This window comes from Onthophagus taurus, chromosome 3 (assembly GCF_036711975.1).
Source record: "Onthophagus taurus isolate NC chromosome 3, IU_Otau_3.0, whole genome shotgun sequence".
Taxonomy (NCBI): Eukaryota; Metazoa; Arthropoda; class Insecta; order Coleoptera; family Scarabaeidae; genus Onthophagus; species Onthophagus taurus.
Genome location: NC_091968.1, coordinates 8,168,489 through 8,181,382, shown reverse-complemented (window position 1 = coordinate 8,181,382; position 12,894 = coordinate 8,168,489). Strand labels below are relative to the sequence as shown.

Genomic DNA, 12,894 nt, shown 5'->3' with positions numbered 1-12,894 from the left:
ATTGATCCTCCAAATTCCGAATTTTCTCTTTTTCTTTTTCAATTTTCTTTTTTATTGGCTCTTCTCTACTTCTTTTAATATATTCTATGTCGGCCAATGTGTTTTTAATCTCAGCTTCAAGAACTTCATTTCTTTCCTCTAATTTTCCGTTTAAACGTTTTAAAGTTACCGTTTCGTAATCACCGCTACCGTTGGTCTCTGAATAAGCTTGTTTATTTTGTATGTGTCGTTCGTAAAGTTGTTCTCTTTTACGTAAGTAATCAATCTCTTTATTTAATTTGTTTTCGTTTTCTAACATTTGACGAATTTTTTCTATGTAAACCAAATCATTTTGGCATATTGTAATTTTCTCATATTTGGGGGGTAATGAAGATAATGTTTCACACGAACAACTTTGTAATGATCGACTTGTAGAGCATGAAAATGTTACGGATTGGGGTTTATTACATTGACAATTTTTACAGTCACAATCACTAACGTTATCACAACATTTTTCTTTAACTTCATCTTCTGAACTTGCTAATGATGAAGTTTCGCATGAACAACTTGAAGTGCTTAAAGATCGATTACACCGACAATTCACACAATCACACTCACTTTCACATTTGTAATCATTGACGTTTTTAAATTCTCGTTCCTTCACTTCAGATTTATTATTGTTAAATGGATTATCTGAATAATAATGAATGTTTTTTAAGAATGGCAGTACTAGGCAATCATTATTCGTGATTTTCTGTTTGTTAGTGCTTGTTTGATCACTATTCTGGACTTTACATTGATTCGTTTGGCAAGGAGCTCGATAAACTTCGTTGCGCGAGACTTTTTTGGCCGGATTTATCATGATAGGAGACGAGAATACACGAAATTTTGAACGGTGTTCTAAATTCTTCACGAATATCGAGGTTATGTTGGTATTTGACAAACAAATTTTGATAAATTTGGAGTTACCATGCATACAGAATAATATAGTAACAACACTTGTACATACATAAAAGTGTACAGTGAAATAGTTTATTGCAATTCCATGTTGTCCAAAATGACTCAAAATTGATTTGTTGTTTTTGAAACCTAGTCCAACTAGTCCAAACGATTGCGAGCTGGTTCTTACCTATACTAGTATTGTCTAAATATTCAAAAATCCATTTGTTCAAAACAATTTAAAATCGTTCACTAATCATTGAAAATTTGTTTAAATAATTAAAATTTGAATCTTAACAATGTCAGGTAACTCAAAATGATCAGTGAAAACTTATCTAAATTGCTAAAAACTAATTAGTAACTATTGGAAGCTTGTCTATATGATAAGAAAGTATTTGGTAATGATTAAAAATTTGTCTAAACGATTAAAAAATAGTTGTTAATCATTGATAACTTATCTAAATGATTAAGAAATAGTTTATTGCAATTCCATGTTTTCCAAAATGACTCAAAATTGATTAGTTGTTTTTGAAAACTTGTCCAAATGATTACGAGCTGATTATTACGTATGCCAGCATTGTCTAAATATTCAAAAACTACTTCATAGCTATTTCGATTTGTTCAAAACGATTTAAAATCGCTTGCTAATCATTGAAAATTTGTTTAAATGATTAAGAATTGATTCCTAACAATGTTAGGTTGTTCAAAATGATTAAAAATTAGTTGGTAATCAGTGAAAACTTATCTAAGTTACTAAAAACTAATCAGTAACCATTGGAAGGTTGTCTAAATGATAAAAAGTATTTGGTAATGATTAAAAATTTGTCTAGACGACTAAAAAGTAGTTGTTAATCATTGAAAACTTGTCCAAATGATTAGAAAATAGTTTATTGGAATTCCATGTTGTCCAAAATGATTCAAAATTGATTTGTTGTTTTTGAAAACTTGTCCAAATGATAGCTGGTTCTTACCTACGTCAGCATTGTCTAAATGTTCAAAAACTATTTCAAAGCTATTTCCATTTGTTCAAAACGATTTAAAATAATAATAATAATAATATGACTTTATTTGTCCTATTAGATGTACATTGACTTGGTATACATGAAATTATTATAAATTCAGCCAGGACAAATTAGGCGGAGTTCAGGTGCAGCCGTAACAGCACCTGCTCTTCCACTCAAACCTAATAAAACTAATTCTAATTCTAAATATACAAGAGAGAAAAAGAAAAGAAAAACGAAAAGAAACAGGAAAAGAAAAGGAAAAAGATCCGATACTGAAATTATAATCAATTACCAAGCGCAAACTGCCCGATCTCTGTCGCCCTACAATGCATCCTGAATTTGAGACAAGCGGCCCCTCATTCTGTGACGAAACAACCTTAAAGAAGTGCTACATTTTATAGTTGATGGCAAATCATTAAAAATATGTGTTTTTTGGTATGAAAAGCATTTCTTAAATAGCTGGTGATGATGGATCGGCGGGGTAATCGAATATTCAAGGTGGGAACATCGGTACGAAATTTTATTCTATTGAACAAATATGGAGGTTTCTTCAAAGTAATTATATTAAAGAACAAAACTGCCGAATGAAGTATGCGCCTGTTTTTCATATTGAGCCAACTCAAATCCTTTAATTTCTGCGAAACATGCTGACGCACCCGTAACCCGTATTTTGAATTTTCTGAATTTTTCTCATATTACTATACGAAATACACGGATCATATGTATCACAATAATTAAAATGCGATAATACCAAGGCATCGCACAAAAGCACCCTTGTTCTACGATTGAGGAACGACCGACCGCCATAATTCAGCTTAAGAGCTGCATACGCGGAAGCAGTGCACTCATTTATCGACATCCGATGACAGAAAAGATATATATAACTGGGTGTCATCCGCGTAGAAATGATGATTACAACTTTTTATGTATCTGTTAAAATGCGATGTGTAAAGTGAGTGTAGCAATGGACCCAAAATTGAACCCTGAGGAACACCGGCCGTTGTTGAAAGAAACGATGAAACGCGACCATTCACCTTCACGCACTGCATTCTGCCCGACAAGTAACTGTACAAGAACCCCGATGCAAGATCATCAAACCCAATGTAGCAAAGTATGGCATACATCAAATCATGATTGATAGTATCAAAAGCCTTTGAATAATCTAAGAGACACATCAAAGTCAATTTTCCTTGGTCTGTGCTTCGTACGACATCGTCCACAATATTCGATAGAGCTGTATTACAGCCATAATGCTTTCTAAAACCTGACTGTGTAGGCGGTAAAAGGTTGTATTCCTTAACATAGTCCTTTAATTGTGATTTGATTACTCTTTCTGTAATTTTTGCCAATATTGGTAAAATACTAATTGGACGAAGGTCTTTGAGGTGATCAACATTCGCTTTCTTTGATAGAGGCAGAACCATGGACCTTTTCCAACAAGTGGGGAAATGACCTACAGAGAAGCACCCATTTATCAAATGTGTAATAAAAGGCAAAATATGAGGAGAATATAGTTGAATAAATTTAATGTTTAAACCATCGAGACCCGCCGAGTTATTTTTAATACTGTGTATGACGCGCATCACTTGGTCCTCATCAACCCGCCTAAACGAGAATTTATTTACGATTATCCTATGAGTCATATAAAAATTATACATTTCGTTGTCGCGTGGAAAATTGGGCAACGAGTGATGAAGAACTGATTTATGGTATCAGGGTCAGCAAGATCGTCCGCAACGCAAAACGAGCGCTTCCGAGCCAGCCCGATTCCCCTTATCAACGTCCAAACCTCCTTACTATTTGCCCCACAATGACCAATCTTATATTCAAAAAACGCACGTTTCTCTCTCCGTATCGATTCATTAGTAAGATTTCGCAGTGATTTATAATAATCCCAAGAGGAATGCAGGCCATTCTTTTTAAATGCCCTATATGCCTTGTCGCGAAGACACTGATTCTAAAATTTGTTTAAATGATTAAGATTCCTAACAATGTTAGGTTGTTCAAAATGATTAAAAGTTAGTTGGTAATTAGTGAAAATTTAGTTAAATTGCTAACAACTAATTAGTAACCATTGAAACCTTGTGTAAATGATAAAAAAGTATTTGGTAATGATTGAATGTTTGTTTAAACGATTAAAAACTAGCTGCTTGTTTAGATTTCATTCGATAAAATTTCATTCTTTTTATGTTTATTTTTCATATTTTATTTAATTCAATTTTTCGGATAGATTGTACATTTTCGTTTTATTTTCGTGCCGAAATTTTTGTGTGCGTTCGGTCCGCCCGCAAGTAGAAAAAAAAACTAGCACTCGTTTTCTTCGATTTGCCGTTACGACACAGAAAATAAAGATAAGTTTAGTTTTCATTAAAGTTCTAAGTGTACACTCAGGACAGTAAAAGCAAGTATAGTTTTCTATTAACATTTTCGAGATCGTATAATTAGTAGATCAATTCATTTTCAAAAACGATCGTGAATAGATTAATCAAAACACTGCTAATCATTGAAAAGTTTTCTAATTGATTAAGAAATAGTTTATTGCAATTCCACGTTGTCCAAAATGATTCAAAATTGATTAGTTGTTTTTGAAAACTTGCCCAAATGATTGCGAGGTGGTTCTTACTTATGCCAGCATTGTCTAAATGTTCAAAAACTACTTCATAGCTATTCCCATTTGTTTAAAACGATTTAAAATCATTTGCTAATCATTGAAAATTTGTTTAAATTAATAAGATTTGATTCCTAACAATGTTAGGTTGTTCAAAATAATTAAAAAATTAGTTGAGAATCAGTTAAAACTGATCTAAATTGCTAAAACCATTGATTCGTTTGGCAAGGAGCTCGATAAACTTCGTTGCGCGAGACTTTTTTGGCCGGATTTATCATGATAGGAGCCGAGAATACACGAAATTTTGAACGGTGTTCTAAATTCTTCACGAATATCGAGGTTATGTTGGTATTTGACAAACAAATTTTGATAAATTTGGAGTTACCATGCATACAGAATAATATAGAAACAACACTTGTACATACATAAAAGTGTACAGTTGGTTAATAACCCCATAATTCGTTCAAATTATTAACGATTCATTATACATATAAACAAAAATTTTACTTACTTATAAGTATAGTTGATAAAATATGTTTGGCTTGATCATCTTCGATACGTTCAGCGATCGCTAATTTTAATAAATCCACCAAGAATCGCGCGTCAGATTCCGTTAATAAACTTGTAAATTCATCCAAACCAGACACTTCACTATCTCCCACAACCTAAAAATAAAATTAATAACACCATTACAACCTTATAATTGATTTAAAATTACCTCAGCATGAGATGTTAAAGTCGCTGCAATCACTGACATAGCATTTGTGGAAATTTTCGACTGTTTCGATGATAAACTCGCGGAACAACTGCTCGCCGTCATTGATTGGATCAACGCCAAAGGATTTTCTTCACTCTCAGGTGTTGTTTGATGACTCTATAACAAAAAATGTTAAAACCAATTAATCTTTAATAATAAACTTACTCCTAATCCTTGAATTTCGGTTAAAGAAGCCGGGGCTTCCCCGCCGCCAAAGGCAATTTCGTGATCCCTATTCTTCTGACCCGGCATCAAAGTTGAAACGGTCGAATCCATACTTCCGTCACAACTTCCTTTGGTTAATCCCCCGATGTTTGTGTGGCTGCATAAAGCTTTTACAACACCTTGTCGTAATTGTTGTATTTGCATCGCGTTTAAAATGTGAGTTAGAGCTTGTTGTTTCTCTGCGTTACTCTCCAGCGACATCACAATTGAACTTAGTGATGGTTTATTCGACGATAACCAATCGCGTCCAATCGGTTTTTCGTCATCGTATAAACCCAAACCAGAAGCACCTAACGGATCTTTCGTAACCGGAAATAAAACCGGATCTTGCCTGGTAACCGTTTGGATGTCTTGTAAATACCAAGCGACTGAATGCGAACTTCCACAAGCGACTTTATTTATTGAAATACCTTCGAGTCCTTGCACCAAAGCCGGTTTTCGATTAACAACTGTTGTTCCATTGCCTTGTTGACCATGGTCGTTATCACCCCACGCGTAAACTTGTCCATTTGCTGTAACAGCAAGGCAATGTAAAGCCCCAACGGAAACGTGGACGACTTTTTGACCCTCCAACGCTTCAATCATGGTTGGTTTTCGAACGTGTTGATCAGATCCATGCCCCAAACGGAAATAATCACCTTTTCCCCACGTCCAAATCTCTCCCGCTTTAGTTAAAGCCAACGAAAACTGCGCGCCACATTCAATTTGGATCACATTTAATGAATTTAATCTCTCAATGTTTTGAGGGACATTACAACCTTCACTTCCACCTCGCCCCAACTTTCCAAAATCCCCATCCCCCCAAGAAAACACCATACCAGCATCGGAAAGCGCTAAAGTTTGAGCATCTCGACTCCCACACGCAACCTGAATAATTCGATGACCTTGTAATGCTTTTACAAGTTTCGGTTTTAATTGCGTTAAATTATCTCCATGTCCTAATCTTCCGTATTCACCCAATCCCCAAGTATACAACTCCCCATTACTTGTTATCGCCGCGGAATGTGAACTTCCGCAAGCGATATCACGAACCCTTTTACTTCTTAGCGCTTCAATTAATTTGGGTTTATCCAAATTTAATCGATTTCCATGTCCCAATTTACCATCTTCACCTTCGCCCCATGAAAAAATTTTTCCATCCAAAGTTAACGCCATCGCGTGTTTCCCCCCGGAATGAATGGCGACTTTTTTGATGACGTATTGACTTAAAAAGGGTAAAGGTCGAGGTAAAGAAACGTTATTATTGTGTCCCAATCCAAGCCTTCCATTTGTACCTTCACCACAAGCATATAATTTACCTTCTTGGGATACGATAAAAAGCGATTTTGAACCCCCGGCGATATGAATCGGACGTAACTGACTTAAAAATTCAGAATAAACCGGTAGTTTCACTTTCGATCCTTTCATTCCACCCAATTGATCTTTATCGTTTAATCCCCAAACGTAAACTTTACAAACGGGCATTGAAACTTCCGAATTTTTATCACCAATTACTTCTTGGATTATCCTTGGCATCGTGACGGAATGTTCTTGGTTTAGATTCCATTCGTTTGCTAAAAAGGAAGTTCGCGCTCCGTTCGAGTAAGATTTATCGACACCCACAATTGATAATCCGTGCACTTTACAGTCGATCCCGCGTGTTTTGCATTTAACGATTGAGAGTTCTATTAAGGGGTAATGCCGATCGAGGTTTGATAAAATGGTTACGCAACTATCGATGTTTCTGAAGTAGACTACATTTAATTCGACGAGAGAATTGTAAGATGCTCCCGCGCTTGCTATTACGATGGATGGCATGTAGTCGGAGTCTTCTGGATCGACCATCATTTTTAATGATTTTATGATGATTCCAGAGAAGATTTCTAATCGGATCCAATGCTATTACAAGGAAGAAATTAATATTAATTAATAATTATTATTTAAGACTTACTTTGTATGTTATTTCCATCGTTTTCTGTTAAAACAAAAAAAAATAATAAATAATATATAATTAATAATATAATTGAATCGTTTATTTCAGAAAGAGGCTAAATAACATTTTTGAGATTTGAGATAAGTGGTAGATAGAATATATTATTATGAATATATTCATCTACCTTAGATTTAACCTACAGTCAAAATGTAGTCAAAAACGTTGTTAGCTATATCAAGTAACAATAACTGCTTTAAGTGGTAATAATGGAAGAAATAGAAAGTGAATGTTCACTAAGTAATACAGAAATCAGAGTTTCTAAAAAAGGAAAAGAGGAGTTAACAATTCCTACTGTTATACTCGAAATACTATAAGACATGTTAGAGTTAAAGGAAAACGATATTTAAATTACAAGGGAAATGAAGTGCAAGAAAAAAAGTGTGGAGAAGCTTGTAGGTAAGTGTTACACGAACTGACGAGTTGTATTTTTAAACTAAATTAATACTTTAAGATGTCCAAAGAAATGTTTCCAAAAGTTGAATGAGAAAAAATTGAAAATTTTCAACAAACTATACGTAAAATTTAATACTAAAGATGAACAAGATATTTACTTACAAGGCTTTTTAGAAATGCATGAAGTTCAAAGGAGATCTAAACCCAAAACGGAATAATGCAGAGACAAAAGTTGTTTATTTTCCATTACATTCTAACTACTAATCACTGCTTCAACAAAATTTAACTCCTCGTGATAACAGGGGAACTAATATCATACCGGAATCCAGTAAAAAACATATTACTCAAATAAGAATTACTATTATCTTGATAGCAGACTTAACTTTAAAATTATGTATAATCTTTTCGTAGAAAAACATAAAAATACTCGAATCCGCTACAGTTACCATGTTAAATATTTTCATGACTATTACAATCATCCACATTTTGGTCGTCCTCAAGAATATATATGCTGCAAGTGTGAAGAACTTAATATGAAAATATAAAGTTCAACCTTATGTTCTCCTAAGGTTGAACCTTATATTTTCATGCCAAGCGTGCAACAGTTGTTGAATTGATGAAGAAGACATCGTTGAAGAACTCTACTGCTGAGTGCAAAACTCGTGACGATTTGGCGGTGTTAACTTTTGATTTCCTGCAAATCGCCCACTTGCCAGAAATACCTATTCAAGAAATATTGTATTTGACTCAGTTATCAGTTAATGTATTCAGTATTCATAACTGTAAGAATAGACAAGAGTATTTTTATATAAAGGATGGTCCAGTTAACGTGAGACAAGCGATTATCTCGAAAACGGTAATGAAAATGATCTAATCGCTGCCCCGGGCAAAACAAGAACCATACATTGCTACGTATGTGTATGGCTTTGGTTGAGATCAACAGATTTCAGAAAATAGAACAGTTTTTCCCCATAAGAGGGAATTCTTTTCTTCCGAATGATCGCGATTTTGGCATGGTCAAAAGATGTCTTAAGAAGCACGATATATTATATTCTCTCCATACTTACACAGAAATTATTGCTTCAAGTGCTAACAAGAAATTTATGATAAACGAAATTTCTTCCAAAGATATTCTCGATTTCAAAAACTGGCCTAAGTATTACAAAAAAACTGCTAATTCTCTGGAATACTACAAAATCTCACTTTCATTATTTTCTTCATGAACATAAAACTCCGGGATATGTTGTTGCTTCAGATTGTATAAATGGATTAACATGCCACACATTTCACCTACACATTGGCCTTTAGGAAAATGCTTCCTTATATTGAAGAACCATACTTGAATTTTTATCAAGATATATTAAAATGGCCATCTAAAGCGGGACCAGGAAAATAATAAGTTTGTTTTTGTCAATATTTTCATTTTCTAATACAAATTTTTTATAGTTATTTATTATGTAAGTGTTTTAGACAGCATTTTATTCACGTAAGAATGTTTAAACGCGAGAGCGAAGCTCGAGCGTTTCATTTTCTTAAGTGAATAAAATCCATCTAAAACACGCATGCAATACAACGTTTTATCCACAATCACAGTCATTTAGAGTCAGAATCGCCAACATTTCATCTGATGTTATCAAAAAATGATTTGACATTTCACTCTGACAACGGTTGTCACCTCAAAAATCATTGCAATTAACTAAAAAAACATTGGACGGTGTTGAATAATTGTTGCTATTTTACAAGCTGGTTAATACTATTAATGGAAAGGAAGTAAAATATAACAAATCAAAGAATGAAATGTCTATTAATATAAATGATAATATAAATAATAAATAGGTTGTGATTGATTTAAGATTGTATTTTTCATTATTCCACTAGTGGAATAATAGTATATTATTATATGAGCATATAATGAGGGCTATTATTAATAACTATGACTATTATAATAATAGCTCATTATATGTGAGTAGAATGCTATGCTTTGTCCACAACTATTGAAATTCATTTTAAATTTATTTTTTAAATAAATTTTTGAATAAAGTTTAAACGTTAATGTGGCACAAATTCGATGTTAGCAACTGTAACCAACTTCACAACAAATTGTCAAAATTAAATGTCAATTTTATGAAACGTCGTTTTCTTTATGAAAATTAATTAATTTATGCTTAAATCATACGAAAAAAAGAATTTGTTTTGGTTTTTTTAATGTCAAACCTTTAAAAAGTCCTAAAAAGTTGAATTAAATTGACGTTTTTTGAAATTTTTACGTTTCAAATAATTATTATTAATCTGGTCAAGATGGCTACCCGTGAATAATGATTATTATTGACCGCTATTATTCACTCCGTGAAAAATGACTACCCTGTTGTTTTAGAAAACTCATTCATAAGGTATATATTATAAGGTAGTCATGGACAAAATAACTTTATTCCACTAGTGGATAAAGTGGTACTTATGAACCGTATAAAGGTTCATAAGTGTGGATAAAACTTCAATTATAAGGTGATCATGGATAAAATATATGTCCATATTGCTTTAAAAATAATATTCTTCCTGAAAATCGCTTTCCCATGCCCATGTGACAATACAAGAAAAACGAAATCAGTAAACAACATACAATTAATTGTAGAAACGTACTAAGTGCAGTTTTTTCATTTTGTTGTTTGCTTTATAGGAATTGCAAAAAACAATTAAATTCTCTTATGATAACATGTATTCGTAGTTATTAGTGATGGGAATACCGCTCACAACCGTGTCGCGCTCCAGGAACGGTTGCTATATAAAAATACCGTTCCAAAATACCGTGACCTTGAGCAAAAACAGCTGGTTTCGTAGCAAGTTAGAAAAAATTATATATTCCCTACCCCAGAATCGGGTAGTTTAAAAATCGCGCAGGAATGGTATGTTCCATTAGAATAATGCTCCAAAATATCGTTTATCAAATACCGAACCATCACTACAAATATGTAAGTATATTAGTAACGTTCTGTAACGGGTATTTTAAAATCGCGTGGAAGCGGTACGCTCCTCAAAAATACCGATCCAAAATACCGTTCTTCAAATACCGTCCCATCACTAGTAGTTATATACAGTTGTCCCCGGATCGAGTTACAAAGAGGAAAAAAATTTTTCAAACTCCTAAATCGCATGAATTTTATACTCTAACTATAAAAGTTAACTAATTATTCCAATTTTTATGTAAAAAATTGGATTTTTTTCTAAATTGAAAATTTTTCTAGCTCAATTTATGATATGTAACCATAGAAACCATAAAAGTTACAAGTTATGTTGGTGAGATATGATGAAAATAGATGGTGCCCGGTTTCTCGTACATTATAATATCGAATAGATATCGGAGCAATAGTTATCGGATCGATATCTTTTGACGGCGTGGCCGCTTTCTCGTACGAAAATGCATCGATATTGCGCTGTTGATCGATAACTATGGCGATATCGGTCATTTGGGTTTCTGAAAGGGCCGATAGGAGATATCGGAGCGATATCAGATCGATAACTATATCGCATGCAACAAGCACCGATATCGACTCGATAAGTGTGATTAATGACAGTGATGTGTGTTAAAAGATTGCGAATTTTGATTAAACTGTTCATCCCATGCTTGTTTCTTTACCATATTTGTAGATATCTTATTTCGTTTGATTTTCTATTACTGATTTTCGTTCCATAACTAATTCCACTAACAATTTTTTATCGAAAGAAGTAAAATTCTTCGTTCGTTTCTCCATAGCGCGCGTATTATCAAACTAACCGTTTTCGAAAAAAGGGATAGCCCAAATTTTAACAGATATCTTTATTGTACGTTAGTATAATCTGTAAATTATTTACTTATTTAAAAAAGGAAATAATTTAACTTAAATAATTAAGTTTTTAGTTTCTCTTTTTTGTTAATTGTTTTCTTTTACTAATCATTTTTGTTATTATTTGATAATTTTTGTTTGTTAATTTTTATTATTATCAATTCCTTGTCTTAGCTACTTTTTATTTTTGTTTATGTACTTTATTGTGTTTTATTAGTGGATGCTTCGTTGGGCTTGTCCCGTTTGAATCCCAAGTGTAATAAACAAATAAATAAATTATTTTACGAACTATTTGTTCAAAATTTTCACCGCCACCTATCTACGGGAATAAACAGGTAACAAGTAACAGTTTGTACCAGAACACCAACGGCCGATATCGACCCGTCATAAGATATCGATCCAATAACTATTGTTCCGATATCCATAGTTATCGAACGATTTTGTCAAAAAATCGGTTACTTGTTTATTTCCGCCGATAGGTGCCGGTAAAAATTTTGAACAAACAGTCCGTAAAATTATTTATTTATTTAGTTATTACACTTGGGATGCAAACGGGACAAGCCCAGCGAAGCATCCACTACATTGTTTTGGTAATCCAAAAAAGAGAAACCAAAATTTTAATTATTTAAGTTAAATTATTTCTTTTTTTTAATAATTAAATAATTTAGAAAAGAAAGATAACGTTACTAAAGTATAACAAAAGACATCTGTTGAAATTTGGGCTCTTCCTTTTTTTGAAAACGGTTAGTTTGATAATATGTGTATAATACGTAGTATAATTTTACTTCTTTCGATAAAAAATTGTTAGTGGAATTAGTTATGGAACGAAAATCAGTAATAGAAAATCAAACGAAATACAATATCCACAAACATGGTAAAGAAAAATTATGTATTTTCATGCGATGTTAACCATGAAAGAGAGAATTTATTTAGTCCTGTGCTATGGTACTAGAGAATCATGTTTTCGTGTAGTTATACAAAAATTCCAGCAAAAATATCTCATGTTGGGGCTTGCAAACTTATGAAAAAAGGAATACAGGAAAAGTATAATTTTCACATAAAAATGGGAATAATTAGTTAATTTCTATAGTTAGAATATAAAGTTCGTGCAATTTAGTAGTTTGAACATATCTGACGCATTATATATGCTAAGATAAGTTTGAAAAATCAGTAATAAATTTTTTTTTCTTTGTAACTCG

The 12,894-nt window shown here is 32.9% G+C and overlaps 1 protein-coding gene across 2 annotated transcripts in view; it reads right to left on the bottom strand.

The window, feature by feature from the left end:
- Positions 1-12,894, bottom strand: part of LOC111415845 (E3 ubiquitin-protein ligase HERC2) — a 101,758-nt gene that overhangs the window by 28,357 nt on the left and 60,507 nt on the right. For both annotated transcript variants that reach the window (XM_023047727.2, XM_023047728.2), the window contains exons 15-18: positions 7,443-7,466; positions 5,453-7,390; positions 5,249-5,404; positions 5,042-5,195 (exon numbers count right to left, since the gene is read on the bottom strand). In XM_023047727.2, coding sequence (XP_022903495.2) covers positions 5,042-5,195; positions 5,249-5,404; positions 5,453-7,390; positions 7,443-7,466 — 2,272 coding nt within the window. The remainder of the gene's footprint in view (positions 1-5,041; positions 5,196-5,248; positions 5,405-5,452; positions 7,391-7,442; positions 7,467-12,894) is intronic.